General features: G+C 45.8%; 1 protein-coding gene and 1 pseudogene across 1 annotated transcript; one reads left to right on the top strand and one right to left on the bottom strand.

The window, feature by feature from the left end:
• Positions 1–6785: 6785 nt before the first annotated feature.
• Positions 6786–11986, bottom strand: LOC134040620 (cell division control protein 42 homolog). Its single transcript, XM_062486606.1, has 6 exons — positions 11893–11986; positions 10397–10501; positions 8709–8781; positions 8477–8586; positions 8132–8329; positions 6786–7991 (listed from the first exon to the last, which is right to left on the bottom strand). Exons 2-6 carry the CDS (start codon positions 10499–10501, stop codon positions 7902–7904), a joined length of 576 nt encoding a protein of 191 aa, XP_062342590.1. The 5' UTR covers positions 11893–11986; the 3' UTR covers positions 6786–7901.
• A 3378-nt stretch (positions 11987–15364) lies between these two features.
• The window catches only part of LOC134006951 (gamma-enolase-like), a 5743-nt pseudogene continuing 2131 nt past the window's right edge, over positions 15365–18976 (top strand).

Here is an 18976-nt window from a genome sequence, read left to right as displayed (position 1 = left end):
CAAAGAGATCAGGGGGCAGACATCCCATAATAACCCCCCCCACACACACTCACCCCTCCCCCACTCTGCATAGTTACCTTGCAACGTACAGACCATAATAATCCACCCCCCTCCCCCCCCCCCCCCCACACACGCACATGCAGTCTCTTCCCCATTCCTCCGTGCCCCCCTTAGCAACCGACATTACCATGGAAACGCTCACCCCCTCCCACCCCCGTCTGACATCCCATAATAATAATCAGCACAGTCACTGACATCCCACAATAAGCATAACTCCAAAAAGAGAAAGGGATGGAAAAAAAGAGAGCCGTCACATGGCAACTGTGCGCCACATGACTGCATTTAACTTGAGTCTCACCATCTATATGTATGCAGAGACACTGCACTGTACATTGAAGAGCAGTAACAACCAACCAGCCATGCACAGAGTCAGTCACATAGGCACAACCATAGTCTTAAATCTATTAGATGAGCACTTCTACCAGAAAGCATACTCTGTGTTTTACAGGTCATCACTCAAGGACCATACCTTAGTCTATTGCTGTAGTGCCAAACATTGTCATTCATACCACAAGTTTTTGTAGACTACACACCACCCTGTCCTATGAGCAAGCACTTAAGAGGGCAGGTGGCATTATTTAAAAAGGGATAGGTCTTAGATCATAGAGGTCATTTCTAAGGGCCCAGACAGCCAAACAGCAAAGTAGGATCAAGGCCTTATTCACAGCAATGTTCTTCTTCTCCATCCCTCAATGTTTCTAACTGCAGGAGCCGAACAGCTGACTAACTGTGTGTGTGTGTGTGTGTCTGTTGTGGCTTTCTCTGTGTCTCTTTGCGCGTGAGGCCTTAAATATAATGAACTACTGTAGTCGATTTGGGACAACAAACTCAGAAGGTCCTGTTTCTGTCTAGTCTGCACAGATAAGAAAAGCTGTCACTTCCGTGTCATAGATTGCCTGCACGATTCTAGACAGAGAGTTCTCGCTCAATCTCCATACATTTCAATACCTTTTCTAGGACTCTCTCACATATCTCTGACTCAGCACACCTTCATTTTGTGACTACTCTGTCCCTCTCCCCTGTCTCCTCCCACCAGCCCTCCCTTTGTCTTACTGACTGACTGCTGACTGGCTGGTTAGTCTCTTCCTGGGTTTCTTGCTCTCACACGGTGTAGCAGAGTGCTGTCACAAAGAACCACGGAAATGGAACACATGCACACTCCTAAGTTCTGTCTCTCTATCACACAAGCTCTCTCTTTCTCCCCCCCTCCCCTCTCTTTCACTGTGAACACAGTGTTCATGTGTGCATATGGGGGGAAGAGGTGGGGTGGGGGTGGGGGGTGGTGGTGGTGAGGAAGGGGGGTTGGGTAACATCCCATAATCACCAATCAGAAGGATATGGGGGCGGTTGTCATGGAGACCAGCACGCCGCTGCCCCTCCCCCACACAGACAGCCAACAAGCAACATCCCATAATTTCATTTTTGAGCAAAGAGAAACTACAGACCATAATATTCTTCCTGTACCGGGTTGTTGCCATGGAGATAAGCACTCGCGAGGGGGTGGGGGTTACAGGCGGGGTCAGATTACCATGTAAGCCAAAATACAGACCATAATACTCCTTCAACCCCCCCCTCCCCTCTACACACCCCCACACCCTCTCCATTCCAGACATCCTTTAATGTAACACTGTCACCAGGCAAGACAGAACATATGGATGGAATCATATCGACTCACTGATAGACCAGAGGACTGTGGACAGACAGATAAGAGAGCAGCTATGTGACTGACTGGCAGGCAGGTAGAGTGAGAGACTCCTGGCTGACCCAATAAGAATTGTGAGAGCACATTTCCCTTGTCAGTGAAGAGACAGTTCCACTGTGAGGGGAAAACAGTGTTCATTGCTGTTGCTGATGATAATATGGCTTCCTGTCTTGCTCTAGTTGTATTCTCACAATTTCTTCCCTTTATTCATGTGAATAAGGAATGCTTGCTCCATCATGTGTTGGCTTGACTGGATATAACATCATTCAAGCGAAACACATTCATGCCTTCATGAACCAAGGGAAGCTGTGTGTAGAATCCCACAGATCATTTCAAACTAGAAGGATACTGTTCCTCCACACCTTCATGGATCTGTGGTCTATAAACATGTTGAGCCAAATGTACATACTGGTTAATTGGACTCCATTGGGCCTAGTCTAAATATAAGAATGAGAAGTCTCTGTTGATATATCATTTTTTTTTTGGGGGGGGGGACTGTACCCGATCTCTAATTGTCTCATGGTGTCTAGAATAAGTATAAACAGCCGAACAAAGAATTAAGAAGACTGAGAGGTCAAGGTCACAAGTATATCAAGCCTCTATGCTGAACCAGATTTTTCTCCTGCCCCTTTCCCTGACCAAGACATGGGCATGAGCACTTGGAACGGTCCCAGGGCAACGCTGATACGGCTCCCCACCTCTCCTGGCTGTCCTTGGAGGAGGAACGTCGTGGATGGAAAAAAAGAATGGGTAGAAAATGGGTTTCTTCTGTGGACACTACTGCATGCGTGTATGTGTGTGTTGTCAGTGTCGCCACTCTCTGCACATAGTGTGTGTGTGTGTCATACTATCAGACAAATAAATGTTTCTTCTTCTTCGAGTTGCAGTTCCTTGCCTGTAAACTACCCTTAGTTCATAAAAATTGGGATCACTGTTTGCAAAGATGATTTGGAAAGAGGAACACATTCAACTACACTATTAGGAAATTATATGAGACAATGTGGTTCTTGTGAGATCCCCAGACAGACCAACAGACAACTCCCTTCGTCTCTTACGTCTGTCTCTTTCCTTTCATTCAATACGCACCTGAGGATAGACATCCCATAATATACCACACGTCAAGCCTGCCTTGATCTCAATGCGCACACAGTGCTCCCTTAGTAACGCACACGCATTCTCAAGCACGGGTGGGAGGGAAGGGAAGAAGGGAGGGTGAAGGGAAGAGCCTTAGCACACAAAACAGGCCTAGGCCAGACCATAATATTCCGCTACCCCTCCTCCCCCTCTTTCAGCCAACCCCCCCCCCCTTACTTCCACGCCTCCACCCCTCCCCCACGCCTAACAACGCCGGCATCCCATAATAAGCAGAGCGGCTGCCCTCCCTCCCCCCTCCTCCCCCACCTCTGCCACTCCATAATAATCGGAGTGCTAATTCACTCCCCGGCTCTCTTCTCTCTCTCTCTCTCTCTCTCTCTCTCTCTCTCTCGCGCACCCCTCTCTTAGAGTACAGTATGTCTTCAAACTGTAAGCACACACACACACACACACACACACAAGGAGACCGGCTTCTCAAAATACACTGCATACAGTGACGTCTGCAACAGACTTAACCATGCGCTATAGGTTCCTCTCCAAAACCATTTCAACTCTTTTTCTCTTGCTCTGTCTCGGTCCCCCCTCACTCTCTCTCTCTCTAGGCAGGGAGTCCTGAGAAAAAAACTGTATGCATGTTACATACACGCTATTGACAAGTAGACAGCACAAACTTTAGGCCCCAAAATAAGCATGGTGGCCTAGGCTGTGTCCTTACGTTATTACTTCAGTTTTTTTATGTTGTGGCTGACCTGTTCGTGCTGTATGAGAGTTTCATTAGTTTGACTGCCATAGATTTAGAAATGTTGGCTTCATGGCTAAATGGTGTACATTGGTTTTTGCCCAGTTAGTAGTTTTGGGATGTAGTCCACACAATCGAAGAAAGGTTATTCTCACCTACCAGTTGTACTCATGGTGCTTAGCTTACAACACACACACGTCAACATTACCACCCCCCCCCTCCCACCCATCTTAACACACGCATGCACGTATGCATGCACGTGCACTCTTTCTCTGCCCCTCCCCCCAACACAAACACTCCCCCCCAATGCACACACACCCTTTCCACATCCCCCCCCTCCTCAACACTCACACATACTCTTTTCACCCCCCTCCCCCACCCACCCATCCCATACCAGGACACGTTGTGACAAAACAAAGAGCATCCCATAATAAGACCATAGGCTGCCTTGCCGTCACCGTATGCATGGAAACCAGCCATATCCGGGAACAAGGAAGTGAGACAAACAGATTTTTTGACTCCAGTGGCCTGAGACATTCATGCTATTCGAACGCACACACACACACATACACAATGAGTACATCCTCTAGGCTGAAATGTATATATACTGTATGCTATTGTCCATTGAGTACGTGTAGTGGTCTCTATATATATTGAATGTGAGTGGATGTAACTATTTATACCAGCTCTGTAAACAGGTATGGTGATGGCTGTGCCAGTGTGGGCTTTGGCAATCTCTTCCCACCATGTCTCCTTATGTATCTTTGTTTAAGCAAACCGTGTGTCCTGAGACAGCGAGAGAGAGGGAAAAAAAAGAGAGGTCAGGTTTCTATCCCATAATGCCCCTCTTCTCCTCCCCCTCCCAACCCATGGTTGCTAATAGCAACGCACTTATAATGAGGTCAAATGGGCATCCCATAATATTCACATACCACCACCACAAACTGACTCAGGCACACTAGGACAGGCAGGACGTGTGACTGACTAGATTACAACACACGCCCACCTACACACGCATGTACACAAGATGGATGACCGGCAGCTTGTATCTCCATGGATTCTACTTTTTCTCTACCCCTCTCAAACACCTTTCGCATGCTCTGTCTAGCTGTTGACAGTCTCCTCAGTACCTACAACATTTGAGTTAGCTCCATCCTCTGCCTCACACGAGTGCTTGAAACACACATTATTCAAGTGCTAAAACATTGGCTATTGTGTTGTCAAGCCCTGGTACATAAATGTTTAAATGAAGCATAGAAATCTAATCATCCTGTGCTTTTCCCCACCATTTTATTCTGCTGCACTTCAGTGAATGGAGCAGTGCCAAGGACCGTCAATGAGAATGGACATTCTGAAAAATTGGGTAAATGTGACAGACAGTGTCTACTGTGTAGACTACACAACTGTGACTGAGCAACAAGGCCACACTTATCAGTCCGTTAGGAAAACAATTCATCAGTGTTAGATTATGTCCATGGTGGAAACAATCTCTGTTGAATTGGAAAAAAAATAAACTCTTTCTAGCACGGCCACCTTCTAGGGGGCCTTGACAGAGGCCCAGGGTCACAGCCTTTCATGGTTAGGTCCATTCCAGAAGTCAGCTGAGAGCCACACACCGCTGTGGAAGGAAGCCAGTTGGTTTAGGTTCTTTACAGCGACATGTCACTCTGGGTTGAGACAAGATCCATTTTAGATTGCCAATCAAAATGGGCCTTGGAGCTGAATGTGGGCCATTTGCATGGGTCCTTTCAAAACATATGAAACACTGCCCCCTAGTAGTCTACTGGAAATGTCTTGAACCTAGTAATGGTTTTCCTTTTGAACTTTTACGATTGAAATGTCATCTGGCCCAAGGGACAAATTTCAAATTGGTTGCTTAAAAAGAATTGCATGTTGTAATTTTTTTTCAGAATTAGCTCATTGTTACGAAAAAGAAGAAATTCTAAAATGATCACAGACTTCCAAGGGAAAGTTTGCTTTAACGGTTACGTACGGCATTGTGTGTATAACATATAAGAAAAAATTCTAGCCTATTTATCATGCCCTTATTAGCAAATTCATTACTAAAATGTTTTTTTCATTTGCAAGGTAAAAACATGTACTGTAGATGGTAACAAACACTGAATATAGGAAACAGCAATAAGGTCATTGAGAACAACAACCACAACTTCACACTATGGCCTTCACCCTCTTCATCACCTCTCTCCTCAGCCTCCTCCTCTTCATGTATTGTGAATGGGTTTGCAGCAGCGGACCTCACCTCCTTCACTTGTAATAGTCAGTGCAACTGAAACTTGTAGCACGGCAATTCTTTGGCTGCTGCCATGCGTGTCATGCATATCAATTGGAGAAAGCTCTTAAGTTCAGGTGGCTTTTTCCTCCATCTGCAGATCTGGTAGTGAGTTATTCATTGACTTGAGTGGCATCAAGTTCCCCAAGCACTGCACGGAGACCAGGTATGGTACTTCACTGGAGTACTTCCAGCGCAGATGCCTTTTCCACCGGGGTAGAAGAAGACCCTAATATTTGTCACCCAACACTCTGACGGTGGCTTTTATGTCCAGGATGGACAGCATTTGCACTGCTGATTGAACGTCAGCCTTCCAAGCCCATTGGTCAGCCCACACTACACGAACAGGATGACTGTGTCAGTGTCCTCACTTAGCCTACGAAACACATGGTGTGAACAAACAAAATGTTTTCAATAAAAAAAAAACGATTTGTCAATGAGTGATGGTGGAATAGGGCCAAAGTCATGATCCATAACATCTTCCCGCTCTATGCCACGCTGCTGCCCCAGCGCTAAGAGGGCCTCCATGTTGCACATGGGCTTAGCTTTCAGGTCAGCTTTCTTCATCACCTCCATGGTTTTGACTGTCATAGCCACTAAAATCAAAGCCATTTCCAATGTTTTTCAAAATTACTCATATTGCAACATGCAACTCTTTACAACAAAAAAATGTATCTAATCTTCTAAGCCTATAGACTACGTTTTGATCTTTAAATTTCACTGGAAACAAAACTGTTGGGTTTCATTTCAGCCACATAGGGGTTTCCAGGAGCCTATAGTGAGGAGCAGGTACGACAGCGGCCTTCCTGGCTCCAAGACTACAATATATCATACACGCTACTATATAATAAAATAAATTATGCATATTACTTTCACAGACAATTCAAATCCAAAACAAGTTCAAGAGGTTCAAGTACTTTTTTTATTATTTCAAATCACCCGATTCAACAACAATCGTATGAGGCAGTTTCGACAGAGCTATGTTTGTTATTTGTCAACCGTTATTGCTTTTGCTGTTATTACTACTGATCACTACCAGCACGGTAGTAGGTATTACAAGGCTTTTCATGATTTGTTATGTCAAATGAAACCAGACCAAATGACACTAAAACCATTGGCACACATCCATCAAATAATAATAAAAAAATATATAAAAAAAAAAAGAAAAAAAGAAGAGAAACCTCATATGCCAAAACAGCTTACCACTGCAACATCCCCTCCAAAACAAAGAGTAAGGAAAAATATAATACTCATAATATAATCATTAATACACTATAATCTCCAAAAGGAAAGGCCAAAAGTGGAAAACTCAGTTCATGTTAACATCTGAAGGGGGCAGCAGTCAACCAAGAGGAAGTTAAAAGCACTTGAGGTTCCAGTGGAGTAAAGGCAAAGGCAGACAGGAGAAGAAGAGTTGTTGATCTCGGCAGAAATATAAGATTGCCTCTCAGAAGCAGGTACTGGAGGCTGCAATGTTGGTGGTGTCAACTAAGACAGATATGCAGCAGAAATAGCACTAGTCTGAAAGTGTGAGAGTGTGTGTGTGTGTGTGTGTGTGTGTGTGTGTGTGTGTGTGAATTTAGACTGTGTTGGTTGAAGCATTTTTTCTCTCCAGTCAGTTAAGGATTTATCAAACAGAAAATAAGCACGCTACGCTGCACTATTCCTCCCACAATCTCTCGAAACTTTTTGTGTGTGTAACTTTTAAGGCAACAGAGAATATGGACATCTCGTTACTATTGCTAGTCTCTTCTAGGTACTGGTACAGAGATTTGATCAGCTGTGTTACTGAAGCCAGCGATGCAGAGAGCACACACCAGGTCTGTCTGTATCTAGACATTGCTTGTTGTCAACCCCTCACACCTAAAACCACATATCCCCTCTGTCATCTACTGAAGGCACTATTTAAACGAGTGTCTCGCTCGTCCTCTTTTGCTCCCACCCTCCCTCCCTCTTCCCAGATTTTGGGTCTGTCCCTATGCCCACGTGGCCCGCCCTCACCTCTCCCCTCGGCTCTATAACAGCATGCAGCGCTTCTTGGGCTTAGTCTCCGGAGGCTCGAGGGCCGCCAGGATAGCCTCGTCAAACACGTTCTTCAGACCTCTCTGAAAAAGGAGGGGGGAGATACAAAGAAGGGGGGGGGGGGGAGACTGATATCATAGTTGCTGAGAATTTCATTGATAATCTTGTGCCATTTTCCTCAAATATGTAAGACAACAGACCCGCTCCCTCTTTTCCCCTTTACCTGGGTGAGGGCGGAGCACTCCACGTATTTGACGGCACGCAGGTCCCTAGCCAGCTTGTCCCCACTCTCAGGGGCCAGGGGCCTCTGCTTGTTCTTGGCCAGCTTCTCCACCGTGTTGTTGTCGTCCCTCAGGTCCATCTGGGTGCCCACCAGCAGGAAGGGGGTGCGGGGACAGTGATGAGAGATCTCCGGGACCCACTGCACCGGCAGTAAGGGAAGCAAGAGGAAGTGCGGGGAGCAGGTGGGGGAACAGGTGGAGGACCAGGAAAAGAAGATTGGTCAGCGATACGCAACACTCACATCAGAGACTGAACACGTTCCACAGAAATGGGCGGACACACGCACCTTCTCACGGACATTCTCGAACGAAGAAGGTGACACAACGGAAAAGCACACCAGGAAGACGTCGGTCTGTGGGTAGCTGAGAGGACGCAGCCTGTCATAGTCCTCCTGACCTGAGGGATGCAGTAAATATGAATGAGCTTCAATGATATTCTTTATCATATTGGTTTCGGCATCTTTCAGGACAGTTGGGCTCAATGGGCAGACACTAGTGCAGAACGGCAGCCATCTTTACCCGCTGTGTCAAACAGACCCAGGGTGTAGGGCTCTCCTCCAATCATCACTGTCACTGCATAGTTATCAAACACCTGGGAGGAGAGAGAGAGAGAGAGAGAGAGAGAGAGAGAGAGAGAGAGAGAGAGAGAGAGAGAGAGAGAGAGAGCGCAAAAAAGACAAACATAATGAGTAGTGTTTATATGAGTGTTTTAATCTACATGTGTTGACACGGCCAGTTCCACTTCATTCCAAGCTCTCCGTTTCCCGTAGGTGCTCAAGGACTATTTCCCTGTTCTCTCCATCCACACCGACACAGACCCCGGCAGCCTGGAGTCAGGGCTGGGGAGGCAGGAAGCCACAGGGGGCCGCTTTGACAAATGAGCCTAGCTGCTGACAGAATCTCCAACACAGCATTAAAGGCTAGTTGCCCCCCCCCCCCCCCCCCCCACTTGACTCAGCTGTATTACCTGCTGATGTCATAGCTATAGAATTTATTCTGAATGTTGTAATATGCCTGACAGAACCGTTAGTGTCGATATGATACAGGTTGAGGTAAAACATCTTGATTTAGGTCATCAAACTAGGCCGCCCTTATTGGTTATTCACAGACCTGAACTCGACACACTAAATATGCTAAATGTGTGACAGTGTTTTAACCTATGAGTTTATTGTTGACTCTCAACCAGGCTAGCTGCCTTTCCAGCTAACTAATGCGTTTGACTCAGGTACACCACTGTCCAGAAACTACTGCCTTTCTGGCCCCTTCCTGTGAGGCTGTGTTTGTGTGTGGGACCGTGTTTATCCAGAGAGGAAGATTGCCGACAGCATTCCAGGGTCATACCACGTCAGTCAGTCAGTCCCCCTCCCTCCCTGAACAGTGGACACACACTCCTCTACCTTCCTTCCTTCCTTCCTCCCTTGCTCACTGCCCCCTGACCACTCCCTTCCTTTCCTGTCCTCTATGATTCTGAAGCCCCCATAAAATATAAACAATTTGGGCTGCATCTCAATTGTCTGAAGTGGTCTCCTTGCTCTCACTCCTTCCATTTCTCAGTCCTATATAACATAAATGGACAGGCTACTTCCCTCCTTCCTCTAATAAGCTGCGTTGTCAGAACAGGGACAGATATGAATAGATGGAAGAATAGGAGAAGAGGGGCTGAAGGAAGGAAGACACTAGACTACTGGGACACGGCCCTAGGTCTCTGTAACACAACTAATGCTAGCGGATCACTTTTTCTACCTAGGAAAAGGGGCTCCTGATTGGCTTAAAAGGACAAGAAGGGTGGGAGTAGGGGCAGTTCAAGTTCAGACATAGACATGGAGACATGTTGGGGCATGAGAGAAAGGCGAGGCAGGGGCATGCACATACACTTCAGGTGTTAGCTAATGATGATGATGTGTTTGGACAGATATACAAATGTGGGGTCATAACGCATCCCTGGCATGAACACCAAAATACATAAGACACGGAAAAGAAAGGACTGAACAATATGCTACAGGCTGCATCGTGGCCTGTTGGATGATGGGGTAACTGGTTGGTTATTCTAGCTTAAACCACACACAAAAAAACGGGAATAATTGGCATACAAAATGGAAACTTTAGACTATACCCACCCACCCACACACACACACACACACTTCCACCCCCATCCACACATTGAGGACCCCAGGCACTCCGAGCTGCTAGCCCAGCATGCCACTCACCGTGGGGACATATTCGGAAGGGAACTTGTTGGTTGTGTAAGAGATCAACAGGCAGGTCTTCCCCACGGCACCGTCACCCACCACCACACACTTGATGGTCTGCATCTGGAGGAGAACAGAGGCAGAGAGGGGAGGGAAGTAAGATTGGTTATTGTAGATAGCTGTGTTTATACCCCTATGATGCTTCATGTAGAAATAAGTCACTTATGTTGCTTCATGTGGGGCTATACATGGTAGAATGGCCTCAGAGAAAGCCTGGTTGACAGAGTGCTTGCGTAAGTGCTTGGGAGAGTTAGGATAGAGAGAAAGGGGGGCAACGCCACAATCCCCAGTGTTTGACCCGCAACTGGCCGTTGACCCACTGGCCAGTCTGTGAATCACATGAGGTAAGAATGCCATGCGTCTTCATAGCTGACGTTTGTGTGTGGCGTCTGTGTGTGTGGTGTGTGTCTGTGAGGAGTGGACAATAGGCTGTCAGACAGTCCAAACAAGGGGTGAGTGTAAGGCAGTGTTTACAAGACAGAAGAACACTGTGACCAGCAGAACGATGAGTAACACGCATACCTGTTATATTGGTAAATAGAAGGACCATGATATGAATGGTCTTTGGACAAAGTCATCTGTATGACTGTGCCTGATATGATTAGCTAACACAAATACCTTGTCTATTTAAGAATATACAAGGCCTGCAACATCAACAGATTGTCCAAAAACCCTAAAAATATTGTTTTGAAATAGTACTCAAATTATTTGAATTTAAATTCTGCTTTCATGTCCGTCTATAGGGGTAAGAAGTTTGAAAGGAAACTGTCAAGCCACTTCCGCGTAAAAACTGGTGAACAAGGCATTTGGTGGCTAGCTATCAAAGTATATCTGCATACTTGGTAGAATTTAAGGCGACAGTCACAGTAAAACCTTGATAATTTATCTTTGTTGGTTATGATATTAACACAAATGGCATACAACTGCTGGAATGCTGAAAATACTTGAGCCTAGCTAGCTAGCGTACGTTTTACTACCAGTAAGTATAGAGCACAGCTGGCTACTGGCTAGCTGACTGCTAGCTCTCTAATCTAGCGGCTAATAAGAAGGCCTCCATGACATTTCCTCTATATGTATTGTCCTCGATAACATGATATCAAAACAACTCTTATAATAATTTAGATAATGGGCGTTGCCAATTTTGATATCAAAACCCCACGAACAGCTTGGCCATCCAATTAGCGAAAAAACAAGCGAAACATGTAGCTAGTTTACAAGATTGTGTCGCTACTAGCTATGCTAACGAGATATCTGCCTGTCAAGATAGTTAGAGCTAGCGAGGGCTAGAGCTAGCTGAGATAGCCAGTTGTTGACAGTTTAGTGAACAGCTTTTTTGTAAAAAGAAAATCGTATCAATATACTACAAATAATTTGTAACAAATGGAACACACTTTTAATGTATAGATTTCACTACTTATTTGGCAAATCCCAGACAGACATAAGTTTCTTCTTACCTTGTCACAGTCTACCACGGGCGTAGCCTATACGTCCGGGGTTTTCTGACTGGAAATCAAATCACATAAAAGAGGCGTGCCACGGAGTTCAGCCCAATGGACCCATAGGACGGAAATATTTTGAGACCAATTAAAACACGTACACCTAGGTCAAATATTATATTTATAATCAACGTGTTTGGTTATATTTGTAAAAATAATTAATTAATTTAAAATTAATTTAAGTATAAACCTAGTCATTCATTGCTCCAGACAACTACCAGAGTATATGAAAGTTGGGGGTCTTGACATTGAGACAGGTGGTGGCTGTGATGAGCCACACTTATAGCAAGAGAATTAGCACAATTACCTTTATCCCACAGGAGAGGAGTTTGAGGGAATAATCTGTTTTAGCATGAAGATTCAGAGCTGTTTGTTCAGAGAAAGTCTAGGCCTGGTTTGTAGAGTAAAAGAACGAAGCCAGCATTGCAGGATACATTTTTCAAGAGACATTTGAGACATTCACCAGTATGGAGTTAGATTAGTTTCATTGTGAGTGCAGTGAGAGGAAATGATCTACCAAGTCCTAGAGGATGGTTACGTTATGTACTTTCTCAGTGGCCCCTGATTTCCATAGGCATCACAGTGTAGATTACACAGTGCTTGTTTTACAGGAAGATGTCGAGTTTACATGGCCAAGATTGAGGGATAATTAACATGGCCACAAGATGGCACTGGAGTACAGAGAGTGCAACATCTTTCCCTCAAAAACCTCTTTGCATTTTGCAAGCCAATCATATAATTAATGTCACAATCAGAGCAATCTTTGTTTGTCAAGGATAGAGGGGTGTGGAAAGTAAGCAAATGTCAAGCAGTAGGTCTGCAATTAAGAATGACATCCATTCCTTTTTACTTTGGTTTCGAAGCCTTTGGAATGTTATGCATGACAAACACATGAAATTAGTATTATTTTAATCAAATGGTATATTTTAGCTGGGATAATTACAAAGATGAACATGCCAACAGTCATCCCTGCAGGATGGGATACCAAGTTCCTGCTGCTGTAAATATCACCCTGTTTGTTGCATCCTTGTCTCCCTACTTTAGTTTTCTCTTTTTCCCTTTCTCTCTCTCCCCATTTGTCTCTGTCTCTTTTTATCCCAAATCCAACCCCGAAGAGCGGAGGCCAGACTTTGTAGCTGTCACAGTGTCTCTCTGTTCAATGGCCTACACAAGCACACACACACACACACACACACACACACACACACACACACATCCAGGCCAGGAGGGGAAGATAGGAGCAGCTGTGTAGGCTAGAACAGAGACTGGGGAACCAGTCTGGTGACTAGAAGGAGGGCCACTTGTCAATCTTGCATGTTCAAAATAGTAGTTGGACGGAGGCCGAGAGCAGTCAAATGTCATTGCTGTTATCATTGCTGTTAGGCAGTCAAGGCTGTCGGTCTGATTGGCTGGAACTGCCCAGATTGGGAGAAGTATTGGAGAAGAGCTTGTTGACAAAAAGGTCAAGTGACCTTCAGATGTGACCTACCAGAAAATGAGCTAATTGCCAAAACCCTCTCTTTCTCTCTATTTTCCCCACTTTCCCTCTTTCTTCCTCTCTTTACCCATGGCAAACTATAAAATGGATGTCAAGGACGTGGTGTTGTTTGTATTTAAAACATAATCCCATTAAAATCAACCGTTTTAATCATAGATTATCTCTAAAAGTTTTTTATCTAGGCATGCCCTGTTTAACCACACACACACACACACACACACACAAATACAAACGCTCACACTCTCACATAACCTGTCCATTTGTATGTATGTCAAATGGGCCTTTAACACTGTGCCCCCAGCAAGCTTCAACATTTCATGTTGTTTCATAGGAACCGAAAGTGCACAATGATTCATTAATAGAAACACAATAAAACAGACTACAGTCATATTTATATTTGGTCTGGACAAAGATTTGAAGTCGATGTCCCTGAACGTGGTGACGGATATTCCACAGAGAAATGTAAGACTTCCGGTAAATGGATTCCAAGTGCATTATTTGTGTTTGGGCAACATGGATGTGTGTGTGCGTTGTAATGTGCTGTATCTGTGTGGTTCTTCTTCGTACAGACTGCCTTCCTGCTGCTGTACTAGTGTTCTGTAGCATAGATTATGTAACTGTACACGCAAGCCTGCCCTACACATGCACAACTCTACCTCTATGGCACCACGAGAGAGAAACAGATAGAGCGAGATAGAGATAGAGAGAGAGAGAGAGAGAAGGAAGAAGGGGAGAATGAGAAGGAGGAATAGAACAGACAGACTCTTTTTCTTCCTCTGTCTATTTTTACCCCTAATGTGCAGCTTAGATGCAGCACCCTATCGTTTTCTCCCCAACATTTCTCCTCCATCCATAGTTCCTCCTAATTAATCAGTCCCCAACCTCCTTTTTCTCCTCCCATCTCTCCTTTTTTCCCCTCCTCTCTCAACATCTTCCTGTGAGTCATGTCTCCATCCCCTCCCCCTCCTGTCACACGTTTTACCCCCTCCCTCTGTTTTCCTCCTCTCAGCGCTCCCTCTCTCTCTCCCTCGGTCCCCCCCCCCCCCTCAGTTTATCTCCCTCCGTCTCGCTCTCTCCATTGCCAGCATTTTCTCGCTTGCCCTGTAGTAGAAACACACAGACAGAAGGTAAGGATGAAAATCCTCTCTCCTGTCATCTTCCTCTCTCTCTTTCTCTCATCCCACTCTTTTCTCATTCATACAACTGAGTCTATTTACCCATGTTTGGTTTGTCCAAAACCTCTTGTATTGATTTGGACAGGGAAGCTCGGGGGTTGATGTGTGTGGGTGGGGGAGATGTTGCAGCTACCGTTTGTGTGTGAGTGTGTGTGTTATATGTAGGAAAGTGTAATGACAATGCTATGGCACATGTGTGAGGTGTTACATTGGTGTGTCAGAGCTTTTAGGCTTCCTACTGAATGTATGTCCATTCATACACTGTAAATGTGTATGTGTGTATATGTTTATGTGTGACAGTCTGCATATAGTGTATCAGTATACTATCCAGTATTGTGCAGAGTGTGAGTATTTTGATGCTGCCTCAGCTGTGTGTGTGTGTGTGTGTGTGTCAGCGTGTGTCCAATCTGTGCCAGTCCTGCTAAAATGTGCCCTCTTCCTTTTTCTCTCTAAGGGTGCCTGCTCTCCTTTCCACTCCAACGTTCCAATTTTTCTCCTCCTGTCCCTCCATCTTTCATCCTCCTCTTTTCCTCAGCCAAAAGAGAACATTTAATTATTTATCTATTTTTTTTTCTCCCCATCATGGCTCGCTCTGCAACCTCCACCCCACCTTCTCCCTCTTTCCCTCTTTCTCCCTCCTCCCCTCTTACGCTTGCTCCTTATTTGTGCTGAGCGCTGCAGTCTACCAAAGGTGTGGCGGCAACACGGGTGTCCTCAAAGCACGTTCTGATGCTCGCTGCGTGTGTGAGTGTCTGTGTGGGGGAGATACAATTAAACGCACGGCTGCCTTTTATAAATGCTACGTGACATCAGAGCAAACAAGTCATCTATAGATACAGGGACCACAGAAGTACCTACCTCTGTCCCCATGTTGAGAGATATGTATTTGAGGACCTGCTGTACATGACAAGCGTTTGAGGTGAGGAGAACGGAGGAGGGCACTGCAGATGTAAAACTGGTTCTCTCCCTGTCACTCAGGGATGAGACCGAAAGCTTATTTATTTATTTATACAACCTCAAGACGACAGTGATACAGAATCTATTGAGTTACTTCACAGATACCATTCTATTTGTGTAACTTCAGATTGGGGAAGAAAGGCTTTATCAACTGGATTGGTATAACGATGGGATAGGAAAACCTTGATTAAGGCTCAAGGGAATTGTGAGTAAGGTCTTGACCAGATGGACTGGGCTCTGACAGTTTGGACAGTCTCGACCGATGGCGTTGATGGACGCTGCGTGTCCCCACACCTTGCGACTAGATTTGGAAACTGGACCTAGCAACCACTTGAAAAAGGTCGTAGAACAGTAGCTGTAATGTGTTGTGATGAGGTCAGCCTGATGTGCTGGAAGGGTTAGCCTGTGCCCAGTGTGGACAGACAGTTTAGAGAAAGACGTGCTGGGTCTTCCAGAAAGCGGACACCAGGCCGTACGGATCAGGTGTGCGTGGGTCAACTGCAACCTGGTTGTTTTCTAACACGGACCTCAACTCTTTATGTACAAATATAAAAAGACGTTATCTTGAGCCTTGAGCTGATTCCGATCTCTATGTCAATCTCTCCCTCTTTCTCTGCCTTTCTATCTCTGCCTTTCTATCTCTTTCCATCTCTCTCCCCCAGGATGTCGATTGTGAGCATCGTTGCCAGGGAGATCCTGGACTCTCGGGGAAACCCCACAGTGGAGGTGGACCTGCGAACAGAGAAAGGTGACCTGCCGCATGCCTGTCTAAATAGATTCCCCTCAACACACACACACACACACGCACACACCCACATACACACACACACACACACACACACACAGACATGCACACACACACACACACATACGCTGAAATGTTCATAGATCCAAAACTACCTCTATCTTTTAATCACACTTTTAACATATGTTTTAATCTCTCTGTAATGAAATTGTAGTGAATATAACATCACTTAAAGGTTGCATATGCAGTATACACAGACAACAATGACCTTCATATGACCTTAGTAGGCCCACAGTTAAACCCCTCAAACAACAACATATTTTGTGTAAAACCCTTGATTCTTTGCTCCCAGAGTCTCTCAAAACCAAAAAAGAAAATGGGTTTAAAACAATCAATAATAATCAAGAGCCTGTCGGCTACATCGAGCTGTACCTATGTTTGTAAAGGATGATGTGATTTGCAGAATTATGCTCATTCAGTCACCAGGGTGGTTTTCCTTCTTTCTCTCTCTGGCTTTTTCACATTCACGTCTGTCCTCCCTTCCCTTATGTATCTCTCTAAACACGTTTTTTCCCTCCCTCCCTCCCTCCCTCCCTCCCTCCCTCCCTCGCTGTCCCCCTCCCTCCCTCGCTGTCCCCCTCCCTCGCTGTCCCCCTCCCTCCTCTTCCACATGTCTCTCTCTTCCTCTCACCCTTCTCTTCCCTGCCCTGTCTCCCCCTCCCCTGTCAACCTCAGGGCTGTTCAGGGCTGCAGTTCCTAGTGGAGCCTCTACCGGCATTTATGAGGCTCTGGAGCTGAGGGATGGAGACCAGAGTCGCTACAAGGGCAAGGGTATTTTGTGTGCGTGGGCGTGTGTGTGTGTGCATGTGTGTTGCTGTTAACATGATTACAGAACTCGTTAGATGCTCTCTTCATACTTCCCCGTCCCCCCACCCATTTTCATCCTCTCATCGACTACCCCCTCCCATCCATCTCCCCATCCTCCAGGAGTCCTCAAGGCCGTCGGCCACATAAATGACACTCTGGGACCTGCCCTCATCGCTTCGGTAAGTTCAGTGTGTGTGTGTGTGTATGTCTGTGTGTTGCCCTATGAATGTGAGACAGTGTTTTGGTTTGGGGGTGCATATTGATCTGCAGATAGCTATCTCATCCGGATGGTTGAGCTGAAAGCTGAGAGAATGGGATGTCCCATCCCGATAACAGTAGATCAATGGATGTGTGGAGATGGACTGAGAAGAGGGATCACCATCTGGGGGTTGTTTTGAGTTAATTGGAAGAAGATGGTTCTGCCCTATAAGGTGTTGATCTAAGAACAAAGGAAATATTTATAGTCAAATGTTTGTGTGTGTATGTGCTGCTGCACTGCAGAGGGAACTGGAAAGAGAGAGAGAGAGAGAGAGAGAGAGAGAGAGAGAGAGAGAGAGAGAGAGAGAGAGAGAGAGAGAGAGAGAGAAAAGAGAGAGAGAGAGAGAGAGAGAAAAAGAGAGAGAGAGAGAGAGAGAGAGAGAGAGAGAGAGAGAGAGAGAGAGAAAGAGAGAATAACATGAAATAAGAACAGAAGAAAGAAAGATTTATGGGGGCAGATGTTTGTGTGAGAATTAATCTTGGGATGCAGCCAGGCGGTAAGAAAATGCTCTAAGACACTACAACACAGAGGTTTACTGCTTGGTGTTTATATGATAGAAATCACAGACACTTTTTGTGTGGTTAATCATGATTTTGACTACTGCAAGCAATGGAGATGGTGTAATTGCCTCAGTATTATTAAACTGTATATAACTGTTCTATCTCATAGAGTGTGTGTTTGTGTGTGTTTGTGTCGCAGGGCATCAGTGTGGTGGAGCAGGAGCAGTTGGACAACACAATGATCGAAATGGACGGCACAGAGAACAAGTGTGAGTCACTCATACTCCTCACACACACACACACACACACACACACACACACACACACACACCCCCACACACACACACACACACACAATGTTATACCCTGTCCTCTCCTTCACAGCCCAGTTCGGGGCCAATTCAATCCTGGGGGTATCTCTGGCCATCTGCAAGGCTGGTGCTGCAGAGAAAGCAGTCCCCCTGTACCGTCACATAGCTGACCTGGCCGGAAACACAGAGCTGGTGCTCCCAGTACCAGTAAGACTGACTCTTCTTCTGCTACTAGGAGAGAGACGCAGGATTTGAAATGCTACAACGGGGTTATTCGGCAACAATTATTCATGTTCCCACCCTTGTCTCCACCTCCCTCCCTCCACTCGCTCTTCTTTCTTTCTCCTTCTCTTCCTCCTCCCTTCATCTTCCCCATAATTCTCTGCCACTCTCCCTCTTCTCCTCTTTACCTCCCTTCATCTCACCCTCCGTCTCCCTCCATCATTCCCTCCAAGGCCTTCAATGTCATTAACGGTGGCTCCCATGCTGCAACAAGCTGGCCATGCAGGAGTTTATGGTCCTTCCTGTTGGGGCGGAGTCTTTCCGCGAGGCCCTGAGGGTGGGGTCAGAGCTGTACCACACGTTGAGGGGAGTGATCCAGGAGAAGTACGGCCAAGACGCCACCAACGTGGGCGACGAGGGGGGGTTCGCCCCCAACATCCTGGAGAACAGTGAGGGTAAGAGAGGGAAGGGGCACGAGGGTCTAAGAGGGTCCAGAACCTGCACCAGG

This window comes from Osmerus eperlanus, chromosome 20 (genome assembly GCF_963692335.1).
Source record: "Osmerus eperlanus chromosome 20, fOsmEpe2.1, whole genome shotgun sequence".
Classification (NCBI taxonomy): Eukaryota; Metazoa; Chordata; class Actinopteri; order Osmeriformes; family Osmeridae; genus Osmerus; species Osmerus eperlanus.
This window is presented reverse-complemented; position numbering and strand designations above follow the sequence as displayed.

Excerpts from the sequence above, each read along its gene's own strand:
- LOC134040620 (XM_062486606.1), bottom strand. The coding sequence starts at position 10,501 with ATGCAGACCATCAAGTGTGTGGTGGTGGGTGACGGTGCCGTGGGGAAG. Across the intron at positions 8,330-8,476 it reads TCGAGAATGTCCGTGAGAAG|TGGGTCCCGGAGATCTCTCA; the intron begins GTGCGTGTGTCC and ends CTGCCGGTGCAG. Across the intron at positions 7,992-8,131 it reads AGTGCTCCGCCCTCACCCAG|AGAGGTCTGAAGAACGTGTT; the intron begins GTAAAGGGGAAA and ends CTCCTTTTTCAG.